This window comes from Pelecanus crispus, chromosome 11 (assembly GCF_030463565.1).
Source record: "Pelecanus crispus isolate bPelCri1 chromosome 11, bPelCri1.pri, whole genome shotgun sequence".
Lineage (NCBI taxonomy): Eukaryota > Metazoa > Chordata > Aves > Pelecaniformes > Pelecanidae > Pelecanus > Pelecanus crispus.
Window position 1 is genome coordinate 18,553,013 of NC_134653.1, and position 12,816 is coordinate 18,565,828.

Genomic DNA, 12,816 nt, shown 5'->3' on the forward strand with positions numbered 1-12,816 from the left:
ACAGCCGGGCCCTCGAGCCCAGCCACCCTCCGGCAAACCCCACACAGCAGCTGGCGGTCTCAGGACAAGGGCCAGTGGGCACAGAGGCCCCCACCCTGACACCCCCACCCTGACACCCCTGCCCTGACACCCCGACACCCCCACCCCTACCCGCTCCACCTTAACCCGCAGTCCCTCCGGCCCCTCATTTTCCACGGATTCCAGCAGCTTGACTTCTTTCAGCATCATTTCATGGCCGGAGGGCTGCGAATCCCCCTCTCCCCCGCCTGCCCTCCCCCCGGGCCCCCTCCCCTTCCTCCCTGCCCCTCTTTCTTTCCACCATCCAAATTTACAATCCCTCATTTCCATTCTGCTCCACCCTCTCTCCGGGGACTTTGTTCCCGGCCTGTATCATCCCATCCCAATTGTTCGGTGTTTATTTCAAACATTTTGGCGGGCTGTCACTGGATGGAAACTTAATTAATTGTGGGATTTGTGGTGCTGGCACAATAGCAACTGAAGGGGGGGGGGATAAAATCCTGAGGGGCAGGTTTGGAAGGGAGGAGGTGGGGGTTAGGGTGTGCGTGACCCCTGTGCCAGGCCCACCGCCACGCGCCTCTGCTTCCCCCGGTTAAGAAAGTGCCCCTGTGGGGTACTGCCGGCGGGGGGTGTAGTTTATATGGAGGTTGGGGTGTGTGTAACTCTTGGGGTACACAGTTCTGGGGGGGGGGGGTGTAGACTAGCGGGGCTGTTGCCTGGGGTGTGCATAGACTGGGGTGTGCATAGGTTGGGGTGTGCATGGACTGGGGTGTACATAACTCAGGGTGCGCATAGCCTGGGCAGTGCATCGGTTGGGGTGCCTGTAGCCCCAGGTGTGCACGGCCTGGGGTGTACGTAACTGTGGGCGTGCAGATCCTCAGCTGTACATAGCCCGGGGTGTGCGTAGTTGGGGTGTACCCAGCCTGGAGTGCCTGTAGCCCGGGGTGTGCATAGCCATGGGTGTGCATAACTCGGGGTGCACACAACTGGGGGTGGCTGTAGCCCGGCGTGCACCCGCGGTGCCCCAGCCCCGCCCCCCGGCCCTGGCAGCCGGCCCGGCCGGTGTCCCCCATCCCGGGGAGCCCCTGAAAAGGATTGGGGGTTGGGGGCGGCCGGCGGGAGCCCGGGGGGGGCCGGGGATGCCCGGGGCGGGCGCTGCCGGTGCCCCCGGCGGGGAGGGGGGGGCGCGGGGGGTGGGTGGGGGGCGGCCCCGCCCCGCCGCCGCCATTGGCGGAAAGTTTGGGGCGCGGCGCGGGGTGGTGGCCCTGCTCCCCCCCCCCCGCCCCGGTGCGGGCAGCGGTGCGGGCAGGGCCGGGCAGGGCCGGGCCGGGCCGCCCCGGGGCCGCGGGCGCGGCCATGTGGGCGCTGCGGGCGCTCTGCCTGGCCGGGCTGGGCGCGGCGCTCGGCGGCGCCTCGGCGGATCAGTGCAGCTGGAGAGGCAGGTAGGCACCGGCACCGGCACCGGCACCGGCACCGGCACCGGGGGAGCAGCCCGGGAGGGGGGGGGGGGCACACGCGTCTCCCCGGCTCAGCATCCCCCCCCGCTGCCCCATTCGCAGCCCCCCCCGGGGAGTTCCCGCCGCACGGGCAGGGCAGGCTGGGTCGGGGGGTCTGCCCGCCCCCCCCCCCCCCCGGGCAGGCAGCGGGGAGGGGCTGCCACCGCCGCCGGTATCCGTGGGGCAGAGTCACGGGTGGGATGCTGGGACCTGCGCCTGCCTCAGTTTCCCCACTCCTCGGTGTGGCTGCCCGCTGAGGGATGCTGGCCCCCGGGGTGCTGGGGCCGCAGAGCTCCCCGCCTCTCCGGGAGCCTCTTCCCCGAGCCCCCCCCACCCGCGAAACACAGCTCTGCGGCCGGCGGGGCCCCTCGCCCCTCTCCCGGGCCCGAAACGCCGCTGGCCGCGGTGGGGAAGGCGCCGAGCTCCGGAACAAAGAGCCGGGGCCCGCCAGGAGGGGCTGCCGCAAGCCCCACGCGGGGGGCGTGGGGGGCCACGGGGACCACTCAGCCGCGAGCAGTATGGCCGGGACAAAGCAGCCCCACGGCCGCCTCCGCTCCCTCCAGCCTGGCTTTCCCACGTGTCCCCCGCCGCTAAAAATGCAGCGGGCAAGACATGGCTCCGGGCATCGTTTACACGAGCCCAAATCCTGTGAGAGTAGGGGGGCGTGTAACCCCCCAGCACCCACTGGGGATCCCCCAAAATGGGCAGATGCAGAGGAACAGGCGACCCTGAGGCCGTGGGCACCTTGGCTGGGGTGGCTTGGGAGCTGAGCCCAGATTCAAGGGGGGCTGTGCCACCGCAGCCCCCGCCTGACCATCCCTAGGAGGGTGCCGGGAAACACAAGCACCCCTCAAATGATGCACTTACACCCCAAGTCTGAGGCATCGAGGGTTTGGTGCTATTCCTCCCCGTGTTCACCCCGCATGCCTCCGCAGAGGTGCTGCTGGGAAGTGCCGGGGTGCTGCCGTGCCAGAGGGACGTGGGCTGGGGGGTGCCCATCACCCAGGGGGTCCTGGCTGACGGGGGCCGCTGTGCCTTGCAGCGGGCTGTCGCAGGAGGCGGGCAGCGTGGAGCAGCTCTCCCTGCACTGCGCCGAGGGCTCGCTGGAATGGCTGTACCCCACGGGGGCCCTTCGCCTCCGCCTGGCCCCCCGCCTGCCCCCTGCCACCTCTTCCACCAAGGGCAGGAGCCCCCAACACATCACTGCCTGCGTCAAACCCGCCGGCACCTTCCGGGGGGCTCAGCTCTACCTGGAGAGGGAGGGAGTGCTGGAGCTGCTGCTGCCAGAGGCCCCCCGGCCCCGCGTCCGCTGCTTCAGCTGGCTGCCCCAGGAGAAGGTGGCTCTCTTCCTGCAGGCCACCCCACACCGCGACATCAGCCGCCGCATCGCCGCCTTCCGCTATGAGCTGCGGGGGGACTGGCTGGCCCGCCCGGCACTGCCCGCCACCAGCCTCACTGGAGAAGGTGAGCACTGAGCCTCCCAGGTCAGCCTGCCTCAGTTTCCCCGGGGCGGCTGCCACCTCCCTTGCTGGGGTGACCCCAGTCTGTGCGGAGGCAAGAGGATGGAGGAGCCGGATCTGGGGTGGTCCCCCCAAGGCCGGTCACTGGGAGCCACCTCGGTGACAGGTGGTGACGGGCTGTGCTTGGCCGTTGCAGGGGCGTGCCGGCCGTGCAATGACACTGAGATCCTGATGGCCATTTGCACTAGTGACTTTGGTGAGTGCAGTCCCCCCGGTGCTAGGGGGGTCCTGGGGCTCTGGCGGGGGGAAGGAAACTCAAACTGGGGGGGCAATGGCCCCCAGGCTGCCCTGGCCTCCCCTTCCCAGGCTGGCCTGGCTTGGACTGGGGCCATCAGTTGCCCCAGAGGCTGCTACAGGGTGGGGATGGGGATGGAGATGGAGATGAGGAGGGGGATAAGAATGGGGATGGGGATAGGGACAGGGACAGGGGCACACTGACACCCCTCCCTGCTTTCCCCCCCCCAGTGATCCGTGGCAGCATCCGGAGTGTCTCCAATGATGTGGAGCTGCAAGAATCCATCATCGGGGTGAGCGCCGCCCGCATCCACCGCCAAAAGTTCCCCCTCTTCCAAGCAGGAGGGCGGCTGGGGCGGCCAGTGGGCAGCATCCGCACCCCGCTGCGCTGTGGGGTCAAGCCAGGCCCTGGCACATTCCTCTTCACGGGGTGGCTGCATTTTGGTGAGGCCTGGCTGAGCTGCGCGCCCCGCTATAGGGACTTCCAGCGCATCTATGAGGGGGCGCAGCGCATGCGCCAGAACCCCTGCGAGTTCCCCGTGGACTGAGCAGCTCCAGGAGGGTAGCCCGGCCCTGCAGGTGCTGGGGGGCTGAGGTCCCGCAGGCAGTGAGAGCATCCCCAGGGGGATGCAGGGGCATGGCATGCCAGCAGGGATGGCGCCCAGAGGGAGTGCGGCACTTCGGTCCTCACCGTGCAGCTGGGCTCTGGCAGCACCTGTTGCTGGGCTGGGGGGGGTCCCGGGAAAATCCTGCCGGAAGGAAAGGGATTTTCCCAGGGCGCTCTCGCCCGTGGTCCCCAGGGACCGGCCCGGGTGAGGGGTGAAGCGGCATGGGACAATGGGTTGGGGGCTCCCTGGGGACTGGGGTGCTGCATGCTCAGGGGATGCTGCAGGCTCGGGGTCACTGCGGGCTCGGGGATGCTGCATACTCAGGGGATGCTGCGGGCTCGGGGATGCTGTGGGGCATGGTGGGTCCAGCATGATGGGGCAGCCATCCCTCACCCTGGGAAGGCTTGGGCAGGTGGCTGTGGTGGTGGGCGGCTGTGGTGGCAGGGCCGGGGACATGGTGGGCATGGTGAGGTGTGGAAGGGCCATGAGGTGGATTTGCAATGTCGGGGGTGGAAGGGGGAGCGAGGTGGCAGTGAACCTTGCCCTGGTCCTGCCTGCAATGTGGGGTACAGGCAGGAGCTATGGGGCAGGTGCTGAGGAAGAGGAGCGAGGCTGAAGGGAGCGAGGGGGATGGCGAGGCGGGAGGAAGGCTGGCACATGGAGCAGAGGTGTGTCCGGCACGGCTGGGGCAGCACCAAAGTGCTGATGCAAGAAGGTGCCGCAGGAGCGGGGAGAGGTCGCAGGAGCGGGGAGAGGTCGGGCCCGGGCCCGTGCCACCTGTCACCACCAGCCTGGGGCCATGGCCTTGCGGCGGCTGCTGGGTCCCGCCGTCCCGGCTTGCCAGCGGTGGGGCACGCCGTGCCAGCCAGGGGGGGATTTTTGACCGTGGGGGTGGGGGGCATCATATGTGCACTAAAGTTATAATGATACCAAATTTGTGACTTCTTTTTATAAACTAAGCTGTATTTGTAGCCTGTGCATCTCCTTTTTTAAAAAGCTGAGCGGGATGTTCACCAACAGGTGCCGCGGGTGAGTGCCAGTGCCGATGCCGGTGCTGGTGTGTGCCACGGCGTGAAGCTCTGCCTCCCCCTGCACCAGCACCAACTGAGGGTCTGGAACAGCCCTACTATTTATGTATCGATATATATAGTGAGAGATATAATGGTATTTCTAAATGTTGCATCCCTGGTGTTCCTCAGGGTGGGTCAGCTTGGGGTTCCTCTCCCCAGCGCATCTATGAGGGGGCGCAGCTGGTGCTGGGGGTGGGTGGCCCTGTGCCGGGTGGGTGACCCTGCCAGCGGAGCCGCTGTCAGAGCCAATTCTCATCAGAGCCGCTGGCCACAAGGCCTCATTGTGCCGGGCTGCGCGGCACCAGCTTCTCAGCCCTGCCTGCTCCTGCCCCACCGCTGCCCCCCTCCACGGGGGCTCCAGCCCCCAGCCTCTGGCTCCTGCTCCTCTGGGTTGCCTAGGTGTCCCCGGACGGTGGCAAGGGGGACAGGACCCCCAGACAGGGCTGGGACATGGGGCTCCCAGCCATGCATGGGGCACAGGACCCCCAGCCAGGGACCTTTCCTCCCCATCAATGATGCCCTCAGCGCTCTGAGCCCCCCCTGAGCCCACCAAACCACCCGAGCCAGGGTCACGGCACACGTCAGCTTGTGCTTTAATATCTTTTCAGTATCATTTCAATAACACCTTTTCAAACACCACTAGCCAGGCTGGACCACCAGGTATTTGGTGACTCCACTGACCATTACACACTTTGACTTGCCAAGAAACCATTTCCAAAGTGTGCTGGGGGATTCAGCATTTGATTACATATATATGTGTGTGTGTGTATAAAATGATGTAGTTGTGATAAGATCCTGCCTGTGAGCTCGCTGCTGCAAACCTGCCCAGTGGATTTGATACACAACACATTTTCCCTTGAGAAGTTTGATGCTTTTTTTATACTTTACTGCCAAAGGGCTGGTGCTCATTTTGGGGCCAGGCTGGGCCCAAGGGCAGGATCTAGCCCTGGGGGAGGCGGGATGCTCCAGCCTGGGCTCTTGAGGATGCCAGCATCCCCCCAGATTTTGGTGGTGGACGGGAGCCAAGCAAGGCGAGGGAAGGAGTGGGAAACCCAGCAGAGGAGGAAAAATGAGGCTGGAAAAGCAATAAATGAGGTGCAAAGGGAACTGTTCTGCCCACGGCATCCTCCATATGCCCCAGGGATAAAGCATGGCTGCTCCAATCCCGCTGCAATCCAGCGTGTTCCTCTTGGCTAAATTATGGCATTTAATGTGCTGAGCATCTGGCAGCTTTCTGTCCAGCAGCAGAATCTCTTGTTTTTCTTCCAATCTGTTTATTTGGCCAAACCAACTAATTCTGCTGTGGCGGAAAGAGCTGTTATCCTGCTCGTTCTCTGCCACAGAGGTTTTCTTGCTGTTTTTGGTGCCCTCTGCCCTGTGTCAGGTTGGGTTGGCCTCCCTCGCTTCCCACAGCTGCTGGCTCCCATGGCGGCTGGGCTGGAGCCAGGGCACAAACACTTTCTACGGGAGTGTCCCACGAGGGGACCAGGCAGCCGGTGCCTCAGTTTCTCCACTGCAGGATGGAGATAAAAACACTTCCCTGCTGCTCAGGGCTGCTGTGGCACCAGGCAGCATCCCATGGCCTCAGCATCCCCATCTCTCTGGGGCCAGTCATCCAAGCATATCCCCGAAAGCAGAGGTTGGCCCTGGCCAAGCCAAATTCCCACCCAGCCCCTCCTGCCTCTTGGCACGGAGGGTAAAACACAATGAGACAAACTCCATCCTGGTTAATATCTCCTCTGCAGGATGGAACATGTGGTGGGATGCAGCGTGGTGGTGGTGGGAGAGTGGGCCGGTGGCCACGGCGTGCTGGGGGCTGCTTTGGGCAGACCAAATGGGAGCTGGGGGTCTCTGGAGGGGCAGCTGGAGCCCATCTGGGCTCAGAGAGAGGGGTGGCAATGGTGAAGGGCTGTGGTGGCACCCTGCGAGCCCAGGGAAGGGTCCCTCTTGCGGGCACCACTGTGCTCACCTGACATGGCTGTCTGCAGCACCCCCAGGGACAGTCCAGCTGGACACACTCCAAAAGCCCCCCCCCCCCCACCTGCCCCCCACGAGGGTAGATTCGGGGATGCCATGGAGAGCAGACCCTCAAAACGAGCTGCCTTGGTGGAAATGTGCCCAGGGAGGTGCCTGGTGCTCCTTGTCCATGGACCCAGGCATCTGGGCGGGGGGGGGACGACGGACGACACATCCCAGCCCAGGGAACCCTCCAGGGACCGTGGAGCCCTTCAGTCATGCTGCCAATGGGTGTCCACACTGGGACGGCAAAACACAGTGTGGTGGCAGTGACGGGGTGTCCCCGGGTCCCTGGCCCCATCCCTGTCACACAAAGGGAGCCGCTGTTTCCCGCCATTTCCCTCCCCACCCTGGCCCTTCTCCCCCCTCTCCTGCCCCTTTCGCCCTCCTCCTTCCTGGCTGCCAGATAAAAGCCCGAACGTGAATCGCGGGGCACAAAAGGGACGCACAAAGGCAGCCGGCCCTGCTCAGCCCTCCCCGTGGCCCCCAGCCCCGAGCAGGGACCTGCAGCCCTTGTGTCCACCCTGGGGAAGTCTGGGCAGTCTACCTGCCCTGCCTGCAGCACCCTGGGTCCCAGGAGCTGGCATGGAGCAGGGGAATGCGCCTGGGGCCAGAGGGTCCCCAGTAGGGTCAGGATGATGCCCCTGGGGCCAGGGGATGCCCCACAGGGTCAGAACAATGTCCCTGGTGTTAGGGGATGCCCCTTATGGTCAGCACGATGTCCCCGGGGTTAAAAGATGAGTTTGAGTGAGGATGATGCTTCTGGGGTCAGGGGATACCCCATAGCATCAGGATGATGCTCCTGGGACCAGGGGATACCCTACAGGGTCAGGATGAGGCCCCTGGGGTTCGAGGATGGCCCATGGGACTGGATGATGCCCCTGGGACCAGGGGATGTCCCATAAGATCAGGATGAGGCCCCTGGGGTCTGGAGATGCCCTGTAGGGTTGGATGATGTCCCGGGGCCCGGGGATGCCTGGCAGCAGGTAGGATGGGGCAGTTTGGGTGTCTGTGTGGGGCAGCAGAGGAGGAGCCGGGGGGGCACAGCCCAAGCCCCAGGCAGGACAGAGTGAGCTGTGCTGCACGGCCCTCTGTGAGAGGAGAGGTGAGAGCCTGGTGACCCTGAGGACTCCAACAACCCCCCTCAACCCTTCCTCCCCTTGGGGAGCTGCACCCCAAAACCTTGGGGTAAGGCGGCTGCTCTGAGCCCCCCACTTTGGCCTGGGGCCAAGGCTGGTCCAGCATCATCCCTGTGCCAATCAGGGATGCTCAGGGCCACGGTCCTGCTCTGGCCCGCAGCGGGGCCCCCACAGCCCCTCACCCCAGCTCTCTCTGGTCCAATGCGCCTGCGCCAGGCAGGCCAGGCTGCTGACAGCTGGCGGGAAGGAGCTTTCCCAGCGCATAGCGACAAATTCCTGGCGGTCAGGGCTGCTTTGCAGCCGCTGCGGCCTCAGCGGGGGGAAGCTGCCCTGGAAAGAAGCAGATTAAAAGCTCTTTGGCTCTGGCGGCGCATCCCAACTGGTCCCCTCGTGTGGCCACCTGCTCGGCTCGGCACCCTGGGATGCTGCTGGACACCCCGATGCTGGGGCAGAAGGGAGTGCTGCCACCCCACACTGGCCCCAGCCAAGTCCCAGGGGCCCCACATGGAGAGCTCAGCCCTGCCTGGGAATTGCTTCATTAATTAATTTGCTCTGCAGCATCACAGCGGGCCTTGGGCTGCCCCAGGCCCCAGCCTGTCCCCATGGACCATCCTCCTCCTCCACAGCAGCAGCAGCAGCCCCCCGGCCCCCCTCTTCTCCCAGCTCCTATTTCCCCTGATTTTCTGCTCACTCTCAGCCTTAATCAGCTCCACCTGTCAGTGAGCACCAGAAAATTGGAGCAATCCCCATGGCCCCCAGTTTGGCCACAGCCGCACTGGGCCCTTTGGCAGGGTGGGGAGGGGAAACAGCCCTGGGCGATATTTCTGGGCTATACGTAGCGTGTAGGGACAACTTTTCCTTCCTGGTGGAGCCCCATCACTGCTCTAGGGGATGTGTTTAACAGGGTCTGGTGGTTGTTAAGTGTCCCAAGCTGCACACCTTGGTTTGAGGGTAGACCATGTGTGTGCATGCATGTGCATCCTCATTCCAAGGGCAGAATATTTGGTTCCCATAAATAAGGGCAAGATTGGAACAGAAACATGTGCTTGCCTTTGGCAGCTCCTCCCTTGGCTGCTGCCTGCGTCAGCTATTGGAAAAGGGGGTCTCCAGGTGGGCCAGTGCCGGGGGCCACAAACTGTGCCGCCCCTGGGGCTGGGGAGGTGGGAATCCTGCTCCCCTGCACCCCAAAGCTGTTCTCAGGCTGGGGCTACCTACAGGGTTTCCTCCTCTGCCCACAGTCACACATGGGTGACATCCCCTGGGAGCCCTGGGCGTGCGAGGAGGCTGGTTGCCCCATGGCAAGGGTATTGGGTGCCACTGGCCATAGCACGGACACCCAGGACCATTCCCTAGCTCTCAAGGGACACTCCAATATGGTGCTGGAGGGGGAGCCCTGGGGAGCCCTGCAAATATTGACCCAAAGGCTGAGGGGGGAGCAGGGGAGGAAGGTGACAGCCGTGAAACCCCAGGGGAGATGATGGTGTGGTACCAGCGCAGGCAGGGAAGCTGCCTGCCCTTTGTGCACCCGCTCCTCTAATTGAGCCGTTATTGTTCCCGGGTTTGTTTTGTTTTGGGTTTTTTTTTATTAATTGAGGGTGGGCAGGGACTGTGGGGGCCTGGCTGCTCCCCCCGTGCCCCTGGCCCCAGTGTCCCGTCTGCTTCCCACAGGCTGGAATTTTCCCAGTCGCTTCTCCCTCGCAGCAGGAAACCCATTGCCCACACGTCTGCAGCACGCACAGCCACGCACAACTGTGCACAGCAGCGCACAACCACACACAAGTGTGAACAACTGTGCGCAGCCCTGCACAACTGCACACAGCCGTGCACAACTGCGCACAGCAGCATACAACCGTACACAGCCATGCACAGCCACGCACAGCGGTGCGCAGCCACACACAACCACGTACAGGCGTGCACAGCTTTTCACAACTGCACACAACCATGCACAACTGTGCATAGCTAGGCACAACCATGCACAACTGTCTACAACCGCGCAGAACTGTGCACAACCACACACAGCCCTTCACAGTCGTGCACAACTTCACACAACCATGCTCATCCGTGCACAACTGCGCACAGCTGCACAAAGCCGTGCACAGCTGCACACAGCCATGCACAACCACGCACAGCCGTGCACAGCCACACACAACTGTGGGCAGCCGTGCCTGGCCGTGCACGACCGCGTACAGCCCTACACAACCGCACACGGCCGCGCACAACCCTGCACAGCCGCACGCAGCCGTGCACAACTGCACAGGACCACGCACAGCTGTGCCCCGCCGCAGCAGGCGGCGCCGCTCCCTCCAGCCCCGCACACAAAGACCCGCCGGGGAGCGGGGTGGACCCCTCCTCCCCCCCACCCCGGCGCAGGCAGCCCCGGGGCCGCTCCCCGGCGGGCGGCGGGGCCGGAAGGCGGCGGCGGGGCCACCCCTTCCGGCAGCCATGGAGCCGGAGGAGGCGGCGTGGGGGCGGCGAGAGGGGGGGCCGCTGGGCTGGCGGGGGCTGCTGGAGCTGGCGGTGGCCGGCGGGGTGGCCGCCTGGGCCACCTGGGCAGCCCTGTTGATGCCCGGCTTCCGCCGGGTCCCCCTGCGGCTCCAGGTACCGCCGCTGCCCGCCCCTCCCCCCCCAGCGGGGAGCCCCCCCGGGCCCTGACCGCCCCCCTCTCCCCCAGGTGCCCTACCAGCCCTCCGGCCCCCAGCAAGTGGCGAACGCCCTGGCGCTGCTGCGGGGGCGCTCGGGGAAGACGGTGGATCTGGGATCGGGAGATGGACGGCTTGTAAGGGCGGGCAGGGGGGTGCTGGGGGGGCTTGGGGCTGCCCTGGGACGGGCAGAGGGCAGGGAGGGGGGCTGTGCTCAGCAGGAGGGCGGCTGGGAGCCCCCCCGCCCCAGCTGCTGCCCCGATCCTGGCTGTGTTTCTAGATGGCCCCCCGGCTGTGGTCCCGGATGGCCCTAGGCGGCCCTAGAAGACATCACATGCAGTGAGCAGGGTGGAAGCGCCCACTCTAGGAGGAAAGAGCCTTTGCACCTGGAAGGTGCCGAGGAGCGAGGTCACCCTGCCTGTGAGCTAGCAGGAGGGAGCGAGTGGAGCTGGGCAACAGCCCCTGTCCCCCAAATTATCCCCCAAACTCAACACCGAGGTTCATTTTAGTTGCAACTCTCTCTCTCTCTCCAGGTGGTAGAGGCTTATAAGCAAGGTCTCAGCCCAGCTGTTGGCTATGAGCTCAACCCCTGGCTGCTGTGTCTCTCCAACTACCGGGCCTGGAAGGCTGGGTACCACGGGAAGGTTTCCTTCCTGAAGAAAGATCTGTGGAAGGTAACAGTGTCCCGAGGGCCTGGCTGTGCTCAGCACTGGCCATAGCTAGGGCAGGGCCAGGGCTTGGTCTGCCTCTCCAGAAAGCCTTTGCTGATGGTTGTTTGCTCCTTCCCCAACCCATACTGCTCCCAGGAGGTGGAAAAAACGTCTTCCTTTCCAGGGGAACGCCAGCCTGGGCAGCCCATGGCAGGCTGCTGGTTGTGCAGGCAGCAGTGCTCCTTCTCAGGGCAGCTTTGAGAAGAGGTCTTAGGTGCTGCTGCCACGTGGTGGCCTTCATAGACATGCTGCTAAAACTGGTGTTAGGTACCTGCAGCCTGACCAGAGAAAACCCAGCAGGGAACATGGTTCTGGGACGATGCTGGAGGCAGGTGTTTTGCAAGAGGTGCTGCTTTCACATCCAGCTCCTGGTCACACCAACACATCCCCGATCCACACATTGTGGGGCATCTTTGCTTCCTCTGAGGTTCAGAAGATCACCTGCAAAGCATTTGGCCACCCAAATGGTTCCTCCTGCCATGCCCTGTCTGCCTGTTGCTTCTTTCATTCCCCTTTTCCTTCTCTTTTAAGGTGAATCTTTCTGATTGCTACAATGTGATTGTGTTCCTGGCTCCCAGCGTGGTAAGTTGGTCTCTGGCACCCCGACTTGTTCTGAGCAAGCTCGAGGGAGGGTTTTCTTAGAAAAGAGACAATCTGGGACAGTGGCAAAGACTTTAAGGCCAAGCGGGCATTGGTGTGAGTGATTCGGTGTTCAGCACTCGAATTTATAGAATCATAGAATCATTTAGGTTGGAAAAGGCCTTTAAGATTGAGTACAGCTGTAAACCCAACACTGCCAGTCCACCACTAAACTGTGTCCTTAAGTGCCATGTCTACATGTCTTTTAAATACCTTCAGGGATGGTGACTCAACCACTTCCCTGGACAGCCTGTTCCAATGCTTGACAACCCTTTCAGTGAAGAAATTTTTCCTAAACTAATATCCAGTCTAAACCTCCCCTGGCACAACTTGAGGCCATTTCCCCTTGTTATTGGTCCTAGTCCCAAACATACACAGGGCTAGTACCAGCCCTGCATTTTGGAACGGACTTTGGTTGATGCTGTCTGCTTGGGACCCACCAGCCATGCCGAGAAGCTGCCCTGTGGTCGCTGGTGGCACTGCCACTACATGACTTTTCTAAGGCCGCCTGGCCCTGGCTGTCTTTCTCTCTCCCCAGAAACCTCCTCTAGCTGCCAAGCTCCTTGCAGAACTCCCTGATGAAGCCCGGGTGGTGGCTGGACGCTTCCCCTTCCCTTCTTGGACCCCCACCAGCACCCTTGGGCAGGGGCTGGAGCAGGTCTGGGCCTATGACATGAAGGAAGTGCGGCGAGCGGCACAGAGCAGCGCAGAGGGAAGCCTGGTCTAA

At 63.6% G+C, this 12,816-nt stretch overlaps 2 protein-coding genes across 2 annotated transcripts; both read left to right on the forward strand.

Moving 5' to 3' along the window:
- The first annotated feature begins 1,374 nt into the window (after window positions 1–1,374).
- Window positions 1,375–3,816, forward strand: METRN (meteorin, glial cell differentiation regulator). The gene is made up of 4 exons (XM_075719019.1): window positions 1,375–1,460; window positions 2,557–2,978; window positions 3,171–3,230; window positions 3,500–3,816. Exons 1-4 carry the CDS (start codon window positions 1,375–1,377, stop codon window positions 3,814–3,816), a joined length of 885 nt encoding a protein of 294 aa, XP_075575134.1.
- A 6,712-nt stretch (window positions 3,817–10,528) lies between these two features.
- On the forward strand, window positions 10,529–12,816 carry ANTKMT (adenine nucleotide translocase lysine methyltransferase). The gene is made up of 5 exons (XM_075719038.1): window positions 10,529–10,699; window positions 10,773–10,877; window positions 11,274–11,414; window positions 11,982–12,032; window positions 12,628–12,816. The coding sequence occupies exons 1-5, from the start codon at window positions 10,544–10,546 to the stop codon at window positions 12,814–12,816; spliced, it is 642 nt and encodes a 213-aa protein (XP_075575153.1). The 5' UTR covers window positions 10,529–10,543.

Excerpts from the sequence above, each read along its gene's own strand:
- ANTKMT (XM_075719038.1), top strand. The coding sequence starts at position 10,544 with ATGGAGCCGGAGGAGGCGGCGTGGGGGCGGCGAGAGGGGGGGCCGCTG. Across the intron at positions 10,700-10,772 it reads GGGTCCCCCTGCGGCTCCAG|GTGCCCTACCAGCCCTCCGG; the intron begins GTACCGCCGCTG and ends CCTCTCCCCCAG. Across the intron at positions 10,878-11,273 it reads GATCGGGAGATGGACGGCTT|GTGGTAGAGGCTTATAAGCA; the intron begins GTAAGGGCGGGC and ends CTCTCTCTCCAG.
- METRN (XM_075719019.1), top strand. The coding sequence starts at position 1,375 with ATGTGGGCGCTGCGGGCGCTCTGCCTGGCCGGGCTGGGCGCGGCGCTC. Across the intron at positions 1,461-2,556 it reads CAGTGCAGCTGGAGAGGCAG|CGGGCTGTCGCAGGAGGCGG; the intron begins GTAGGCACCGGC and ends TGTGCCTTGCAG. Across the intron at positions 3,231-3,499 it reads CATTTGCACTAGTGACTTTG|TGATCCGTGGCAGCATCCGG; the intron begins GTGAGTGCAGTC and ends TCCCCCCCCCAG.